This window comes from Seriola aureovittata, chromosome 7, assembly GCF_021018895.1.
Source record: "Seriola aureovittata isolate HTS-2021-v1 ecotype China chromosome 7, ASM2101889v1, whole genome shotgun sequence".
In the NCBI taxonomy this organism is placed as follows: domain Eukaryota; kingdom Metazoa; phylum Chordata; class Actinopteri; order Carangiformes; family Carangidae; genus Seriola; species Seriola aureovittata.
In genome coordinates, this window is record NC_079370.1 from 14,863,853 (window position 1) to 14,882,539 (window position 18,687).

The 18,687-nt window shown below is 39.4% G+C and overlaps 2 protein-coding genes across 2 annotated transcripts in view; one reads left to right on the forward strand and one right to left on the reverse strand.

The window, feature by feature from the left end:
- Window positions 1-29: 29 nt before the first annotated feature.
- jazf1b (JAZF zinc finger 1b) lies at window positions 30-13,599 on the reverse strand. The gene is made up of 5 exons (XM_056380593.1): window positions 13,311-13,599; window positions 5,333-5,405; window positions 4,434-4,630; window positions 3,128-3,297; window positions 30-1,912 (listed from the first exon to the last, which is right to left on the reverse strand). Exons 1-5 carry the CDS (start codon window positions 13,423-13,425, stop codon window positions 1,736-1,738), a joined length of 732 nt encoding a protein of 243 aa, XP_056236568.1. The 5' UTR covers window positions 13,426-13,599; the 3' UTR covers window positions 30-1,735.
- A 1,828-nt stretch (window positions 13,600-15,427) lies between these two features.
- creb5b (cAMP responsive element binding protein 5b) overlaps window positions 15,428-18,687 on the forward strand; it is a 42,760-nt gene continuing 39,500 nt past the window's right edge. Inside the window, exon 1 of the mRNA XM_056381116.1 lies at window positions 15,428-15,447. The gene's annotated coding sequence lies outside the window, so the exon portion shown is untranslated. The remainder of the gene's footprint in view (window positions 15,448-18,687) is intronic.

Sequence of the window (18,687 nt, forward strand, 5' to 3'; positions counted from 1 at the left end):
TGGTGTCAAAACGCAATAAATGACATGAATTTTTAGGCACACATTAGAGGAACTTTTATTCTAAACGTAACAAAAGTTTACATGAAGCAGCTTTTTGAAGAAATACAGTACATCACCATTAGTTTCTCCAAGCGACCTCTGGTTTTGCCTTTTCATACACATTATACCATTGGGTTTTTTTCTAACTCCAGAAACATATGAAAATATAATTTAATGCACTTAACACATGACAATACATTCACTGTACACTATATCAAAGACTTTCCTCCATACTGGCAGTACAATACTGTCACAATAGTTCCTTTACACTAACATCCATGCAGTGGAGATGTTACCTAATGGCTCATTGTTGATAAATCCTGTGGCATCTTATGATCTGCAGTTCATTATTTAAGGGATGACTGACATTATTATTATGGCACAAAGTAGGAGCCACGTGTGTTTCTCTCACAGCCGAACAGCAGGACTGTGAGAATGTAAATGTGCTAAAATACATAACTAATGCTGGCGCTCTTTTTTTTCTCCCATCCATGACACGGACAATCAACGTGGTTTCATTAGAGTCGGTGAACAGCAAACAGTCTGGACTGAGCTGTGTGCATTCAGCTTAAATTGTCTGAACTGTCAAAATGAAGCCATATAAAAGATTTGTACTGATTGGAATGGTTCACAATTCAAGGCAACTACTGTACATACAGAAATCTCAATACTGGAAACACTGGAGGTTTGGTGTACATCTTCCCTTGGAGCAATGTAGAACTTGCACATCTGCTCTGAAGGCCTTTTGCCTCGTTTCGGTAGCTACTGAACATATACCAGAAACGAGATATTGGCAAAAAAAAAAAAAATGCTAATTTGTTGGCAACTTGTTACAAAAAGTGCTTCAATCCCTCACCTTTAAATAGCAAGGACAACTGCTTATGTCTTTTAGGAAAGTGATTAGGAACACTGGGAACAAAGAGTTCCCATGATCCCCATTGAACACCATAAATACGATCAGAACACTTGGGCAGGATTGTGGTGCTGAAATGCTTTCAAACGTCACCTGAGATCATCCTTTGGTGCTCACACAAGTGTTTGCAGATGAAAAAAAGGGTGTGTAATACTTGTGATATGAAAGGAAAGTAACAAAATCCAACAGCTGATTATTAACATCAAACCTGATAGAGAATGAAACATGTACAAAAGTTTTCAGGTTGGATTTCTCATGTTATATACCACACATTCTGATTGTTGTCATTTGCCTCTGTCACATTTTTTTGGCTCATGTGAGACAGAGAAAAGGAAATGGTGCCCCCGTTTCTCAACAAACACATCGAAATCTTTCCTTAGTTTCTACTGACTGCACACTGCCTTTAAAGCAGGATGGCCTACTGTACATGCAAGGCTACTCGTGACTTGGTGTGGCCGCTCTGTAGGCTACAAGCCCTCATCATCAACAAGCACCATATTATCAAAGAAATAAACTCAGCTGGATAAATGATAGCTTAAATGTGCAAAATACAAAACTGTGAACTACATAAAGATTCAATATTCTGAATAAAAATTAAAGATGAATAATAATACATTTATACCATGCAATCAAAAATAGTGTCATAGCAAAGTGGGATAAGAGAGAGTGAAAGAGAAGGGGGAGGGGCTTGAGGTGGAGAGAGAAACAGCCATTGCTGGTGATGATGGTGTTCAGATGATTGGGAGGTGGCCTGAAGGATAGTGCTGGTCACTCACTCAGTCTCTACTGCTGCATCTTACGGATGATGTCAGTAGAGATGGGTGGGTGGAAGTTAATGGTGTGGTGGCGGAGACCCTGAGATGTTTTGTAGCTCTTCCCACACCGGCACTTGAAGGGTTTGCGCACCCTTATCTGGGTTCGATGGCCGTTCTTGGCATGATACTTGATCCCATTCACATTCTGTAATCAAGCAAGGAAAATGAAACTTTGCAGCATCATGTTTGGACACGTTTCAGCCAAAATCACTGAGCATGAGTATGTTGACAGTAACAAAACTAGCATTGGCTGAGCTTGGCGCAACTGCACTACATGGCCAAAAGTATGGTTCTCAAAAATGACATGTGTATGTTACTGATGGATATCTCATTACAAAACAATGAGTGTTAAAATGCTGCTGTATCAGCCTCCACATTTCTGGGAATGATTTCCACAAACCTGTAGGGATTTGCTCCCATTTTACTGAAGTCAGGTACTGATGTTAGGTGCTAAGGTTGGGGTCTCAGCTTGCGTTTTGAGTCTTCCAAAGGTGTTGGATGAGGTTAAGATAAGGGTTATGCGGTTGACCTGAAAGCCGAATGATTAAGGTACAAATCACAGGGGCTCATATGCCCTGAGCATTAAGGCCCTGGTTTGACTCCCGGCCAGCCGGCACATTTGCTGAATTTCCTGTCTGTCTCTTCTGGTTCTATTGAATAAAGGCATAAAATGGCCAAAAAATAACTTAAAGAAAAAAAAAGTGAGGTTTATGCACAGGAGAGTCAAGTTCCTCCAGACCACACTCAGAAAACCTTTTACATATACACCTGGCTTTGTGTACTGTCATGATTAGACAGAAAGGGCCTTCCCCAAAATTTTGCCAAACTTGGAAGAATATTATTGTCTGCAATATCATTATATATCACTTTTGGACAAAAAAAAAAGAAAAGAAGTCACCAATCCTGTCCAAAAGACTGTAGAGAGGAGAAATAAAATGTTTTCTTGTTAAAACCCTATCTTGTTCTGCCCCTGAACAGATTCCTATCGCTGCCTGCTGCCTCAGACTAAGTCATCACCCATAACCCTGTCATTCACGTCAGCAATGCAATTTTCTCAGGCTGCACATAATTTATTCCAACCGCCACACCAGATGTGAATGGAAAATCCTGTAAAACTCCACATCACTGAAGTGGACTAAATGTATGTATGTATGTTCTTGAACTGCTCAGCTAAGAGCAGATTTTCCATTATAACAGCAGGGAATCCATTTTGACGTTATGTGAGCAAAATAATCACGTACTATATCACACTTTGTACAACACAAATAACTTAGGTCCTCTCTTTGCATAGTAAAAATATTTCACACTGTTAATTTATGTTTAAGCTATAGTATGTATTCCAGGAGGAGATTAAACTTACCTTGTATCTCTTTTTACAGCCTGGGACAGGGCAGGCAAAAGGCTTCTCATCTCCTCCGTTCATGCACATGGAACTGAGGATGGACTCAGAGCTGATGGCGCTCTCTGTGGTCCATGACTCATCACTGTCAGACTCCTCAAAGTCTACCTCCTCTTCATCACACTCACTACCTGTGGGTGGGTGAAAGACAGAAAGTCAAGTAGTAAATGACTTAGGGCATCAATACCAGACATGGGATCATACACACTGGTCTCCAAGAAGCTCTGATTTATTCACTCTTTGTGACTCATCTCTGGCCTTTGAGCCTTCAGGCTCAAAAGCATGGACCTTTCTCAGCATGTTTTGGGGCAGTGTTCCCATAATCTCTATACTGCATGTGTTACAGTGCCCACGTTTTTGTAAAGACTGAAACATGCCAATTGTGGGAAAGAATTTACGCTATTCATTGAGGTCTTGGGGTCAGTGAGCTGCAATTGTTTTTATCAATTAATTGAAGATGTTATGCCAGAAAACTGCATACTTTTACAAAACAAGGACATGAGTACATGGGAAAACATGTTATGTAATGTACACTGGAGTGAATTAGACAAATTAGCTCGACTGTGAGAGTTGTCCCTGAGCCCTCTGTAGCTTGAACGGGAGCTGTGTTATAAAGATGTTTTCTCAAGGCCAGCATTCATCTGCAAGTGATGGACAATATTTAACATTTTACTGTTAAATGTTGCCGAGAATTTAACAGTAAAATGTCACACAAAGCCATGTAAGGATCAGCAGGTGGGATGAAGCAATACCCGAACATGATTTCAGTTTCAGTTAGTGAAAAACAAGGATGTTAAGCCATTACATCTGGAAATGCACTGCATATATTATGATTTGAAAAATGAATAAAGGGATGACATCACGTGCTTCCTGCCAATGTATTGACAGTAATTACAGCTAAAAACTGTGCTTTTATCTTCACCTACCACAGTGAGTGAACCACCCACTTCTTTCCTTATGATCTGACAAGGGGAGCAACCTTGTTATTTTTTTTACTTTTTTATTTGATCCCTGAAATGGACAATCACTCTTTCCGTACCCATCTCCATACTATAACAAGGTCAGAGCACTTTGTAAGCTGGCAGAGATTCAGATGGTCTCCAGCTGAGTGGATGTTCGCCATCATGGTGCCTTGAAAATGGACCTCCAGGATGGAAAGTCAATCTCTTTACTGCTGCACCATTCTGCTGCCACCTGTTCAGTGTGTATTCCACTGCAATTAAATTCCAGACATCTGACTAGAGGTGAGTGTGTTCAGGACGGTTACCTGTAGGCGTACTGCTGCGGAAGGAAGAGGAAGGGGTGATGGGTGGGGTGACTGGAGGGGTGAGGTTTCCACTGGTATGGCGAGGGGGTGTGGAAACACTGCTGCGAGACAGATTGCCTGTCAGAGAAAGAGACAGCTTGGGCTGCACCTTCTTCTTCAGGGCATCATGTTCTCGCCGTGCAGCATCTGTCATGAACCTAGCATTGTGGGATATAAGACTGGTCAGGGTTTGCAATCTTTTTCATGAAAAGAGGGTCACCTCATTCAGTGGCCTGCCCTGATGTTTAGAAAGCACCGGCATTAAAGGTTTGCTACTGCAGAACACATGCTCGGAAAAAGTATCATTGCCTCCGTTCCCATCAAAAAAAAAACTTCCACCAGGGTTTATGATGGATAGTAAAGTCTTTGGTAAATGTGTATCATAAAAATGAAATGTTAACATAGACATTGTTACAGCTAAAGTGGAATTAACAAATTAAGTGATAACCACATCAAGATGTGTTTGTGAAGGCAGGGAGACAGTGGCAGACCTTCTAGTACACTGGTTTGTTGCATAAGGCTTTTAAAAACCACTATTCAAGCACTATATCAAAGACGACTGGGATGAACCCAGTGCAATAAAAAAACCCGGCCACCAAATACTGAGGCAATTCATCTAAGCAATCCACCAGATGACATCTGAATCTGCTGGTAAAACCTCATAGGAGCGCTACATGGGACACAGTAGTAATACTCACTGATGTAGAGCACTTTTGTAGATAAATCTTTACGGGGCCAAGGACTTATAACATTAATGTCATAATTATGTTAGATTTTAGTAAATTTATAAAGTCAATTTACTCATAATTGAGTAAATCGACTTACTACATAAGTGAAAATCCAGCTGTTGTTTTCTTTACCTGTTGATGTAGCTGAGGGCAACATATGTCGGCTGCTGCTGCTCCTGCTTCTCCAGAAGTCGGGGGTCTGTATCTGAGCAGGCGAGAGAGATAGAGAGTGGAAGAATTAGGCACATAATGAACCACTAAAGAGTGGCATAATTCAGTAGATTTACAAAAAAAACAAATGTCGTATAAGGTGATGGGAATAGCAGTGTGTTTGTCTTTATTTTTGCAGTTTTATGTTTTGTTGCCAATTTGTAATGGCCAGTTCTACTTGTACTGGAGTCTTTGCTACTTAGAGGATGAAACGTAGCACGTGCGATATTCCACAAGGCCCTTTACAGTTAAATAATTGAATCTCCTGCATCAGATTACCAATGAATGTGAGATGTTGTGCTGTCAAACAGCATGAATGCTCAGCTGACTACATGAATAAAGGCCAATAAAAAACTATTCAGTGAAAGTAATCAAAACGCAGGATATTGCGCAATCTGCAGTACAATTTGTTTAAACATGATGTCATGTGCCACTGTCTAGACTACAGTCACTACTGAGTAAAGTGAGGCTGGAGAAGCTCCATGATTTTTTTTAGTCTGATACTTGTTTCTTGATTTATTTCCTAGACCTCCGGGAACTGAGTCTCATCTTTCTGAAGCCTGATAGTGCTACACTGTTACTTATATTTAAAATACACAGCAAGAAAGTAACATCTCAAGTGCCCTCTCTTTTCAATTTCCATTGCTCTTTTTGAAAAGCCGCTCTGCAGACACCACATTGCTCATACATGACCACACTTGACACATACTGTGTTTTCCCATGCTGTGCTCCAGACATTCATCTTGCTCAGCGGTGCTAAATGTACAACAATAGCCAATCCCCACACCCTGAGGTGAAGTGGGCCTGACTTCAAACACTCTTCCCACTGCCGTCCATGTGGGAGAAGAGAGATGCCCCATAAAACAACAGTGTCTACCACTTACCAACTGAGCCTCCCTGTCTGCCTCTGACAGAGCTGTGAAAGACTTCTACCCCCAAGTGGTTAAAAACTATCGCTTTGTTTCCATCCACACACCCATTTACACACATAAACACTTATGACTAAAGCTATTTGTGACATTAAAATTAATCTAAATTATGCTTTTTTATAGCACAATGACTATGGGATAGCTTTAACGAAGTCTGTATATTCAGTGAGTAAAGAAACAGCCCAGTTCTACTTGATTTAATTTAAAAATGACTGGCAATTATATAAAACATATGGAAATAGTGTAATTAAAGTTTTCTTGGTTAAAGGGGTAAGCAACACCTTTGTCAGGCTGTAATAAAACTTTGAGTCATACTCTATTATTACTTCCACAGCTTTTGGGCTTTCACTCCTGTTTATTTGTTTGGAACATAAAAACTAAAAACAGATTTCCATTAAATTTCATGCTGGACAGAAAGACCCTTTACTAAAGAAGAACTGATTAGATTTTCTTAGACTTTTTTCACTGTAATGGGGATAGAAACCTTATATCAAATACTTATATCTGCAGGGACAACGATAGGTCTGGGTACAGAATATCAATACCTCTTGAGTGCCAGCTGAAATATGTTCATACATAATGCTTGTTGATATTCTTATGAGTTGCATCAGAATTTTTTACTTCATTTAGACTGTATTATAGGTCTTGCATAGCGAAGTCGGCATATAATACTTAAGGTACCAAAAAGGTGGTACTCACACCATAACTTCAAATGCTCAGTTCCAGCTAAGACATTGAATAAAAGTTGGATATTTGTTGGTGTGTTTGAATATATGGCCCCACCCACAGAGGAATTTGGGTGTCATCTGGTAGCCATAATAACAAATTTATGTCAAGTGGAAGATGGACAAAAACTGTTTGAAAGACACCAATGTGGCACATAAATTCAAAATGCAGAGATACACATGTGCACACATAACCATGCCTAAAGGAAAACACACAGCACAGGCTGCACGCTGTATTTTAACAGTGTCAGCTACCAGCTTAATAATGTCATGAAGAAGGTGAAAGGTGATGTTGACCAGATAAACTCAAACACAAACCACATTTAAGTGTACATGAGAAAGCACACATTTTAGAGGTCTAACCGAAATCTAAGTCAACAAACCAATGTCAGCCCCACTTAGGGTGTCAAAAGACACCCTTAGCATCATCCACTCCATGGTTAAGGCCAAGCCACTCGGTTGACGATAAAATAGTGGCAGAGTTTTATGGTATTGGCAGGTAGAATAGCTCAAACCTCAGCGTCTAAGGCTCAAGAGGTTTTTCTCAAGGCCTCAGTCGTAAGCAAGTGTTTCATTAACAGTGGATTTATCCCCAGTGAGAGGGACAGCACACCTCTCTCCACTCTCCAGCAAAAGTCATGGAAATACAGAGTAGGAAAGACACATTCATAATGGCACTATTCCCCTGCCAGAAGGCAGTGCAGAGACTATTCTGAGCTCTGTGTGTTGGTATGTGTGTGCGTGAGTGCACCAGAAATCCTTCCTAAGATCCCTAATGAGCCTCCAGGAGTGGAATGGCGGCCTGCTCACAGACCGCTCAAACAGCAGTGGATCAGTCTGTTCCCACACACTGTAAATCACACACACCTCAGGTGGGGACTGGGGAGCAGGAGGCCTGCAGGGGCCAGTTCACTGCAACCTCTGCTATTCTTCTGGGGCCACCAGCAGTCAAGGACCAGGATGAAGGCGCCTTTAGTAGAGATGGGAACCCCTCTAATCAAACTACACAGGTGGTCCACCTTGGTGGCCGACTATTAGAGGCCTTCTGAGAAACGAAAAAGGCTTTTTATTCACCATCTCCAATTCCAGTGGCAAACAATCACTTCCTATAAGCCCCAGGGATTGCTGACATACATGGTATGTACTCTGACTATACTTCACTGAAGTATAGTCAGCTTTTTCGATCTTACAAGGTTTCCATTTTCAGAAAATTTAATTTTCTGTTAATTGCAGCTCTCAACAAGCAGAGAATAAAATGTAAAAAAGCTGCTGCGTTTGTTGCAGATCTCAAAAAATCCGTTGAAGTAATTAAAAACAGTTAGTGAAACTACACCCAGTCTTAAAAATGCATGAAGTTTCCATCAAGAGTTTTGCATTAGATTTTTTAAATGTGTTTCTTAAGGTTAAGGTCTTTGCAACGAAGCTCCTTATATGAAGTACTGACTAAGCTAGTTAAGCTAGTTGGTTAGCATCCATGTGTGAATGCATGTGAATGGGAGCATATACTGAATGAGTCAGTGGCTGCAGTGTCTCAGCACAGAAAACATGATGCAATAACATGTTCTCATTAGGGTCCCTATGACGGCCTTAAACAGGAAACCGAGGGACGCTCACACAACAAACCTTCCTAAGGCAACAGGGGAAGTGACGCCTGCTGCCCCCTCATAACGCCCTCCACGACCCTCTCTCTCTGTCACAAACACACACACCAGACACACAGCTCCCTCTCTCATTTCCACCAGCGTCTGGCTCACCCATCCACCCTCATGGCCAAATGCACTGTGGGGTAGAGCAGAGTGGTGAGCATTATGGTGACATGTTTATGGTGGCTCTGAGCAGCAGGGGACATTACCAGGAGTGGTGGCACAGGTAATTTATTACGATGTGACCTCTAAGGAGGAAATGAAACGGAGTCAAGCTCCATGTGTAAGCTGCCTTTGCAGGATACTGAAAAAACATGGGGCGGTTAAAATGATCTATTGTAAATACGTTCGTCGTGAAAACATACACATGCACTAATTCATATACACATCCACAAAGACACATTTATAAAATGCAGAGATAAACACAAGAGGACACATACAAAAATACACTCATTCATTGCTGCCCATTGCATATGCATTAGAGTTGCAACTAACAATCATATTAATTTTTGATTAACTGTTTTATGTACAAAATGTCCAGAGTTGTGAGTTTTGTATTTATGTAGAAAGTATGTGAATGTGAATGTTTGGCATTTTTGCATAAAAAATGACTGACACGATTAGCTGATTATTAAAATAGTTGCTGATTCATCTACTAATTTCAGCCAAATATGCATTTTCAACATAAATACCAGTGCTTTTATACAGTTAGCCAGTATTTACCATCTTTAAATCTGACTGTTCTCTAACATAGTTTTTTGGAAGGCTGGAAAAACCTAGCAACACCAACTTGGCTTAAATCCATTATTTAAATTGGGTGGAATATCAGCTGTTGGGATTACACTTATTTACATGGCTATGGCCTATGGCTTTTAAATGAAGAATTCATTTGAAAAACTACATAAAAATAGAAACATGAAAAATAACTAATAAATGAAAAATGTTAGGTTTAATTTAACTTTTACAGACTAATATATGTAGCTGTAGTAAAGGAGAACCCCTTCAATCAGCAGCATTTGACATGGGACAATAGCATAAGCATTGAACAAGGAAAGTAACACATTTCAGCAACAAATATCCCATTTGTTCTGCATCAGACTACACACCCATGTTGTTTCATGTCAACACAGGCTGTACATTATCTCCTATACAAAATGTTTTATTGAGTACACCAGCTCCTCATGTTCCAGTCGTCGCACAGGAACAGGAGCACTGGTGTCAGGGAATGGGGAAATGTAATGAGGTCCACCAGGTGCACAGATCAGGAAACTAGTTACTGCTTCCCAAATTTATTACTTCCACACAGATCTTGGGGGTGCATACCAAAATCTTCTAAATGAGCGTTTAGTGAGGACTGGCAACAAACAGACACATTGTTACCAAGCTGGGACACTTCAGGCCATCAGTGTGCCTGGCCACAGCGGTATACCTACAGTATACTCACAGGTCTAAATAAGATAGTCACTGTTTGCTTCTGGACTACAGTGGCCTGGTCACTCGGTGACAAAGTAAACATTTCAGTAGCTCAGAGTGTGCAGTTGCTGGTGTCTTCTTTGGCTCATTAGCTTCTGTTCTCTTGAAGTTAGCTGAACTTGCTGACAAAGGTCTAAGTGGATCACCCAACACTCATATTACTTCAATCTGCTGTCATAGTGGGGGAAACAATAGCTGATAAATTATGAGTTTTAAATAATAAATTATGTTGACTGGAAACTATTCTAAATTTGAATTTTATTATAATTCAATTTTTCAAAGTTCCAATCCTCACTCTCAGGAAAAATATAACTCATCCAACACCTTGATGTCTATGTAAATATGTATTTTATATTGAAATCTTATCACAGATCTTGGGACAATTTACATTGTACTGTGTGACAGACTACAGTATACTTGTGTATGAGAAGTATCCTTTACATTACAGTTATTTCTCTCAATAACTGACTAATTCTCATTTCATTTTAAGTGTTTTCATTTATTAACACAAGGTCCTTTTAGCTGGTAACTAGTAAGCTGTGTTAATATCAAGAAAGTGAGTTTTCGTTTGTAGTATCCACTGTTATCTCTTATTGTACAGGCCAGCTCCCTGAACCCACAGCAGAGCAGCGCCACCCCTTGTTCAGAGACCTGACAAGCAGGAAGACTGGGGAAAAACAGGGACAAGAATGTGTGCTTGTTTTCCAGGCGCCTAATTATAAAGGAGAATGTGCTTTAAGCAGCAGGCCACCAGATGAGGAGGAAGACAGGCCAAATCAAGCACTCTCTCTGTAATTATGCTTCACAGGCACTTGGCACAACGTGCAAGATTTCGCACTCCTCAGAGTGGGCACAGGCCAGTGGACAAAGGAGGGGGGCAGCAAAGTTTTTCCACCCTGGGCCAACTAATTGCCTCATTATTCCCCAATAAGTCATTTGGAAGCATTTTTTTCTAAGGCTAACACCTCGGACACATGCACAGCACACAATCAGAGGGCAGAGGATATTAAAGCCAGTCAAGCAACAAACAAGAACAACTGAGACAGCTGGGCCTTGTCAGCTTCAATAATAAGAGTCTGAAATATTAGATTGGGAAACAGATGTAGGACCTCAAAGGCTGTCAAACTGTGAGGAGGGGTACTTTCCTTCTAGACCAGAGTTAGTTCAAAGACATAAATGCTTTAGCAAAAATGTGCAAAATATATTGTATAATGCTTAATGTTTATAATGTTTCTGACTGACTTCATTAAATACACTGATATAGTAATATAGTATGGAGGACCAAAACAGACAATAAATAAATAAAGTGATACAGAAGTTTCTATATATACCGATTTGCTGTTTTGATTATTTATGTACTTTATAATAAAGTGAATAGCAGTAACACAATACAGTAATAAGTAGACAATAACTTGGAAATGAAATACAAAATCCCTGGATGAAGCTCTGATATAAACTCAACAACATTATTTTTTACATATCACTGTGTAAATAAAAATAACTTTTCAACATATGCAGAGGTGACTAAGACTGCTTATAAGCTCATAAATTCATTCAAATGTTCTCTTTTCTTCACACTAGGAATACGTTCCTTTTAATGTCACTTAACGAGTTTAGTTGTGCTCTGATTAAATCAGCACTGACTGGAATTGACCATCAATTGCCACACAAATGACTCAAACAGAAGTCTTACATTTTTCCAATCAGAAAAATTAGGCATATAAATGTTTCCATAGTGTCATCCATAATGACTCCTAATCTCTACATACAGGTAGTTTTTGTTATTGTGTTGCCCCACATCAACTAGAGGTGGCGCTGTTGATTGTGGTGGGCATGCAGTCAGGGAGGCATCATCTTTGAGCTGCTAGTATTTAGTGAGTGCTGATTGCAGTGTTTAGCATGCGACAGGTTGGTGTAGATTACTGTAGACCAACAGTGATGTGGGACTGGAAATGGTTTAAATACAATAAAATATAAATATAATAAAATGTTATTACTTTTTTGACCATGTCACACTTGTTATAGTGCTAATCATAAAGAAAGGTCAGAGTCCAAATCTAGACATCATCATAGTAAGCAAAACAGTCTCTGTTCCAAAAGTGTCCACCATCATTGACTGGACAGACTAATAAAACAAAGCCTTAACAAACTACTATTTTCTTTTCACCAACCAATACAGTACCTGATATTTTTCCCCACCTATAAATGCTGACATACACCAAATATGGTAAAGATTAATATGGGATCTCTATATTAGATAGTAAATGATAACGTAATCACAGCATTATAAAGTAATAAAGTTTGCCATACTTATGATATACAAATCTGCAATAATAAGAAGCATATTTAATAATAAAAATATATTTTTTTTCTGTAAATCTTTTAAGTAGAAGTAATATCAGACCAATACTAAGACTTATTTTAAAATGTATTATAGGCATATACATGTAGATACATGTGGGTAGATTGTGCATATCTTAAAACTACCCTGACAGACCCAAAAAAATGAATGCATGCATCAAAGATAGGCCATCGAGGTAAAAAATGAAATAGACTAGCGTAAACTCAATCATTAGAGAGTCGCATGATCATGTTAATCAATGTTTGATCCAGGTGAAAGCTTAACGCTCCTTAACGTGGTAAATAAAACATGTACGAAAGTGACTAGGATTAAGGAAGCAGTAGTACCCTGCTTCATTACTACTACTAATGAAATCTGTTGTCGTGCTGATGAAATAACCCGATCACTAATCAGTGTATCTTCATTGGCTCGTGCAGGCTGCAACTTAACTCGCGACGCTTCCAGCACAGCTCTGCGCGCGGGCCTTGCGCTGCAATAATGTTGCACGAGCGACCCAGCAGAGCGTACAGAAACGGTTTACCTGTCGGTGTTTCAGCGCGGCTCTGCTGGTGTTGCAGCTGCCCAAACAGTGATACAACGTTGATACAGAAACGCAGGTAGTGAACAGGAACTGTAATAACTACATAGAAACATCAACAGCCACCACACCTAGCAACAGGGTTGTCAGGACGCAGGAAGTAACTTGCTAGCTCGCTAAATTAGCCACTTCTGCTAACCACAAACCCCGGCCATTGCAGGCTGAGGCGCTCATTACTTATCAGCTCTCACCGATGTGGTTGTCCTCAATGTGCACGATTAGCTCGGCCAGAGAGTCGAAGTGAAGTCCGCAGCCCCCGAACCTGCACGCGTTGGAAAAGAAAGAAGCAGCGGCGATGCCTGTCATGGTCGCTGCTGCATTGGAAATGAGGGCAGGCAGCAGCAGCAGCAGCAGCGGCGGCGAGCAGGCGGCGAGCAGCGGGGGAACAGCAGGCGGACAGCGGTGCGAACAGCTGGAGCGGCAGGGGCGGTGCGGTGACTTCTCCGAGCTGCGTCAAACCAGCAGGAGGGAGAGACAACCACACCGGAAGTAATGCTTAGTAAGGTTTGGCTTTCATTAGAAAAGCTTAAACAGTAAGCAAAGAAATTGCACATAAAAAGGCAGATTTGATCTAATAATTGTGAATTATTAGATTTATATATATAGATTTATCTTAAGTTTGCCATTATAGTTATTTCCATTTCCACTGACTTCTCCATTTATTAATCCCCAAATCATTTTAACAAATAAATTAAGTCAAAAAAATAAAAAAAGAAATTGAAAAACACTAAACATGAATACCGGTTATGAGACACTGTTAAATTATTTAAGGCTATTATGGCACCACCCTTAAATCCCAATTTATAATAATAAAAGACTGAGTGAAGTAGGCATACCTGTGCACAACTAGCGAAACTGTAACCATACTAAGTGCCTTTGGTTTGTATAACTTTGGTATGATTCTTTCAGTTATCACAATAATAATCAATTAATTTTCAGTTGGATCTAATCAATGTATTGGTTAAAATAGCACATTAATCAATTTATCAGCTAACCTTTCCATCAGTATCTAAATATCACCACTCAAGTAGTCAACACTAAATACCACTCAGCAGCCACTCTTTTAAGATTGATTTGACTTTGATGATAAAATCTAGAATGTTATTTATATTATAACAATGCATAGTTTACACATTGCAAGTGATTGCATTGTCTTTATTGGGATAATCCTAATCTAAAATAGTGGGGTTTTACAATAATAAATTAACAGAATCTATAGTGTGATATTTTATGATCCATGGTAATAAAATAGAACATTAAAATTTCAGCAAAGGCACAGTCGTCGTCGTCATCGTCGCCCCCCCCCCCCCCGCCCCCCCCAAAAAAAGAAAAACTAGCATCAGCCTGAAGTAGTTATTTTTTAGTTTTATTTGTAAAAAAAAATTTGAAGGGAAGTTGAGTTTTTTGTGATTTAGTCTAACTTGACACATGTAGTTTGTCTACAGTTGGCAGGATGGGGGAGAAAGAAGGACTATCATTAACTAATTCCTTTGACTTTCAATGTTTAATTTGCCTCCCATGTCTTACCTTCTGGTGTGTTTACTTTAACATAATGTGTGCTTTGTTTTAATTTGAATCCTATCTAAACCAGGATATGTGCCCACCTATATCCACATCAAAATGATCTAATAATTATTTATTGAATACGTATATATTCATAAACATATATTTAGTCTATACATATATATCAATAATAATCTTTTGTGAAACGTGTTATGTATGGATCCCACACTGGATCAAAAGCATCTTGTGGCCACAGGGTGGCAGTGTTGGTCAGCAGATATATATAAGTCATGTTCTTTGTGTTCGGTAATGTGGGGGTCTGGTACAACTATCCCAAACTTTACCAAGACTGTTGTCGTAGACACAATACTATTAAGTACTCAAAGGAAGCAGTGTCAAATATATTTGAAATATACAACATGTCAAGCCTCTTTCTGATGTTATTTCTACATGGGTTTAGTATCAAGATCAGATCAGATTAAGATCATCATGTACTGCCAGGTAATTTTAGTCATTCTGTTGTTTCGTATAGAGACAGTCTAGAACAGAACATATGTTAACATTTTGATGCATTGGATGCTCTCACTAATAAAAAGTGGACAATTTTCTATAGGTACAGTTATGTGTAGAATACATTTTCAATTTTCCGGGTGACAGTGTGTGAGTGCAGTTTTACTCAAAGTACTTGTCAGAGCAAAAGATATGAAAGATTTTATCTCTCCTTATACACAAAATCTGACTTTGTTTTTTCACCTGTTTTCAGTGGAAGACATGGAGTGATGCCATCATTTGCAAGACAAAACCGGATGTCTGCACATTGTACAAGTAGGAATACATTTCACCAGTATGTAGGAAGTGAGCATTAATCTTGACAAAATTACAGTAATATGATTTATTAACTTTTCTCCAGTTGCTTTCTTTTTTGCATTCACTGGCACAGCAGTAACTGTGAGTTTGTGCCTGGTAATGGTGTAATGGGTCATCACTGGGCCCAGCCCATTTCCAGATCAAGCTCTGCAGTGATGGTAAAACTATTTTTCCAGTTATGCTCGAAAACACAGTGGGATATTACTTTGAAAGCATTACATCACATACAACTGCTTGTATGAGGAAGCTGATGGCTTTCGTTTAAAATACTGGCTTTGCCTACCCTCAGTTATTTATTGATGGTTGTGCTTGATGAGCATAGCTGCAACTAATCATTACTGTTCAATTTGTTGCAGCCCATAAACGTAGATGAGGTAATAGATATATTTGTGATTTTCTGCAGTAGAGATTTACTGAATATGTTGTTTAACCTCAATGTGGAAACATGCAGGGAAAGTCACATTTCACAGCTGTGACTAAGTGACCAAACCCTCTTTCCCTCTGTGAACCATCAAACAAGTTTGAGCTAACCAACACAATAATTTGCTCGCCTTCTAGATAGTTACATGCGCTCCCACGTACTACAGTAAAGAGAGGCACGTGACCGCTTCTGACTTCTACAGTTTCACACCAGCAGACTTATTCCAACCTATTGAATCAAAATATCATGAAAGGTTTTGCAAGTCCTGTCGCTTACTAAACAAGGAATAAAACAATGGCAATGCCACTCAACATATTTATCTCAAATATTGTTCATACACTTTTGTAATATAAATCATAAACATAAAATAAACATAATAAACAAAAAAAAACATAAAAAATTAAAGGTATAAAGTCATTGTTATCACTACCATTTATATGACACCCAGCCAGGTAATGTTTATAAATAGTTTTACAAATGTGCTTAATAATCTGTTGTAGCACATACAGAAGCCTGATTCAGATGTCAAAAGAGTGATGTACTTATGCACGTATGCTGAGCACAGAGGTATCACACTACATCTCACACTGTTATAAATCTAAAGAGCCATCACACAGACGGCACCATTCACCAGCCACCTAATATAAATGTTAAAGAGTTGAGGGTTTGGGTGTGGGAATGTCACTGGGGTTATCTACTGGGAACCTCCCAGCACATATGTTTTGCTGAAATAGAGTCTCAGTCCCGTCATATCACACAACAGTGGACCCAAGTCTCCCCTGTCTCCACTAGTGATGTTTGAACCTTTATTTTCAAAAAGCTTTGGAGACACACAAATGTATAAGTTGAAGGAATTACCACAATAAACACCATATCAGCTTTCACACTATCAAAGTTTTCAATGGTGAAGATGGGATGCTTTTGTCAACTGAAAAGGTTCTGTTGGAAATCTAGAGGAACTGAACATAGAAAAATTAAAATGGACCATTAAAATGATACTTGGCCAGTATTCTCAGGTAAAACAAACTTGATGGTCAGACACTGAATGATCTCCTCTATGGACTAAAATGCAGATAATAGACACAGTTCTTCTAGCATTCAATCTAAATTCTCTTTTAAGAAACTTTGCTCAGTGTCTACTCTAGCTGGTATGCAACTTTACACTTTGGATAAGTAAAGATAGCTGTTACAAGTGTACAGTCAGATAAAACCACCACCCTATTTGTATTGCTGAGGTGCTGTACTCTGAAATGCCATGCAGTGATACTGAGATCTCAGCATTTGTATCCCTGCAGGCCCAATTATCTGTGCGCAAGGTATAGAGAGCAGGAAACAGTGTTTTACAGTAACAGTTCTCCATCTTTGATTGTTGTACAAAGTAGAATATTTCTGAAGGTGTTTTATATTGTGTTTACAGATTGACAACGTGGATGACACATTTGTTATTTAGCCTCCTTTGCCTTTTGCACCTGCTACAACAAAGCATCTACAGAGGTGCTAATGTTCCCAAGGTGATCTTACTCAAAAGCATTGCACAAAGGCATAATAATAAAAGGTTTAGTATAATATAGATCAAATCTGCTTTAGTGTGGGTCACTGACCCAAACTGTATCGGCTCTTTCCAACCTTAATAGTCTGCTCCTCTGGGAGCATAATGTTTGGATTGGTTGGGAAATATATTGGCAATAAAGAGACAAAAGGATGTCATAAACGTTGATTAAAGCTCTGGTTAAAGGACAGAGGCGGAGAAGCTCTGAGTTATGAGGGCTTTTCAGACTGCGTTATTGTTTCAGTGACAGAGCTCTTAGTGCGTCTAGTGGAGTGGTCGCAGGCGAGTGGTAAACATTTCTTAATGTGTGAGGAGTCATTAATCCCTGGAGCTGAGGATGGCTTCACTACAAGTGTCTGTGGCCCAAGAAATCACAGCCAGTTGGCACCAGCAGGTCACACAGAGCTCCAACATAAATGCTTTGTACTCAAAAGCTGTTTAAATCTCTTCTAATGTGCTTTAGCTAAGACACTCATTTCAGATAAGGCAGTGTGGAACAACTATGTGTTTTGCATTTTCAGTTCATTCGCAAGTAAAGTTGTTGATGGTATATAAGGTGTGCTGGGTTATGACCCATTTGTGTAAAGATGTTGTTACATATAAGAAAAAGGTATAAATACATGTGATTTGATTAGCAGATGTGATAAATGAGCTGTTCAGGCTCTGACAGTGAAGTCCAAAATTAATACATGCCTTTGATACTAAATATAAAAACTGTCACGAAGGCTGGATTACCAACTGGGAGAAGCAGAAAACTGCTCTGAACAACTTAATATAAAGGGCCCCAAGAGCTCCAGGCTTACTGTTTTGTGCTACTTGAACTGAAACAATTTATTAAATGATAGGTGGTTCCTGGTATATTTTCTAATCTTGAGGCCTTGCCTCGAGAGGGTCCTTGTGTCCAAATCTGGCTGTAAGGCTGTCATTAATTCAGCTTTGTGCTTATAGGTTGCATAATTCATTTGGGTTTGATCAAATTAACACACAGCAAATGAGATACGCAGAGGTTAGGGGGAATAGGGAGTTTAAAAAAGGCCCAGCAGCTTATTTTGCCATGATTATAACTGCATGACAGACAGCCACCTGCCACCTGTGGACTCATAGGTTCATATCATCATGGCCTAATGCTGCGTTAACTCCCTTCCACTATGAGCAACTTGGAGTGCAACTGAAAGGCTTACTTACCTCCTTCCAGGAAATGTTGTCTACTTTTATCTCTGTTGCTAAT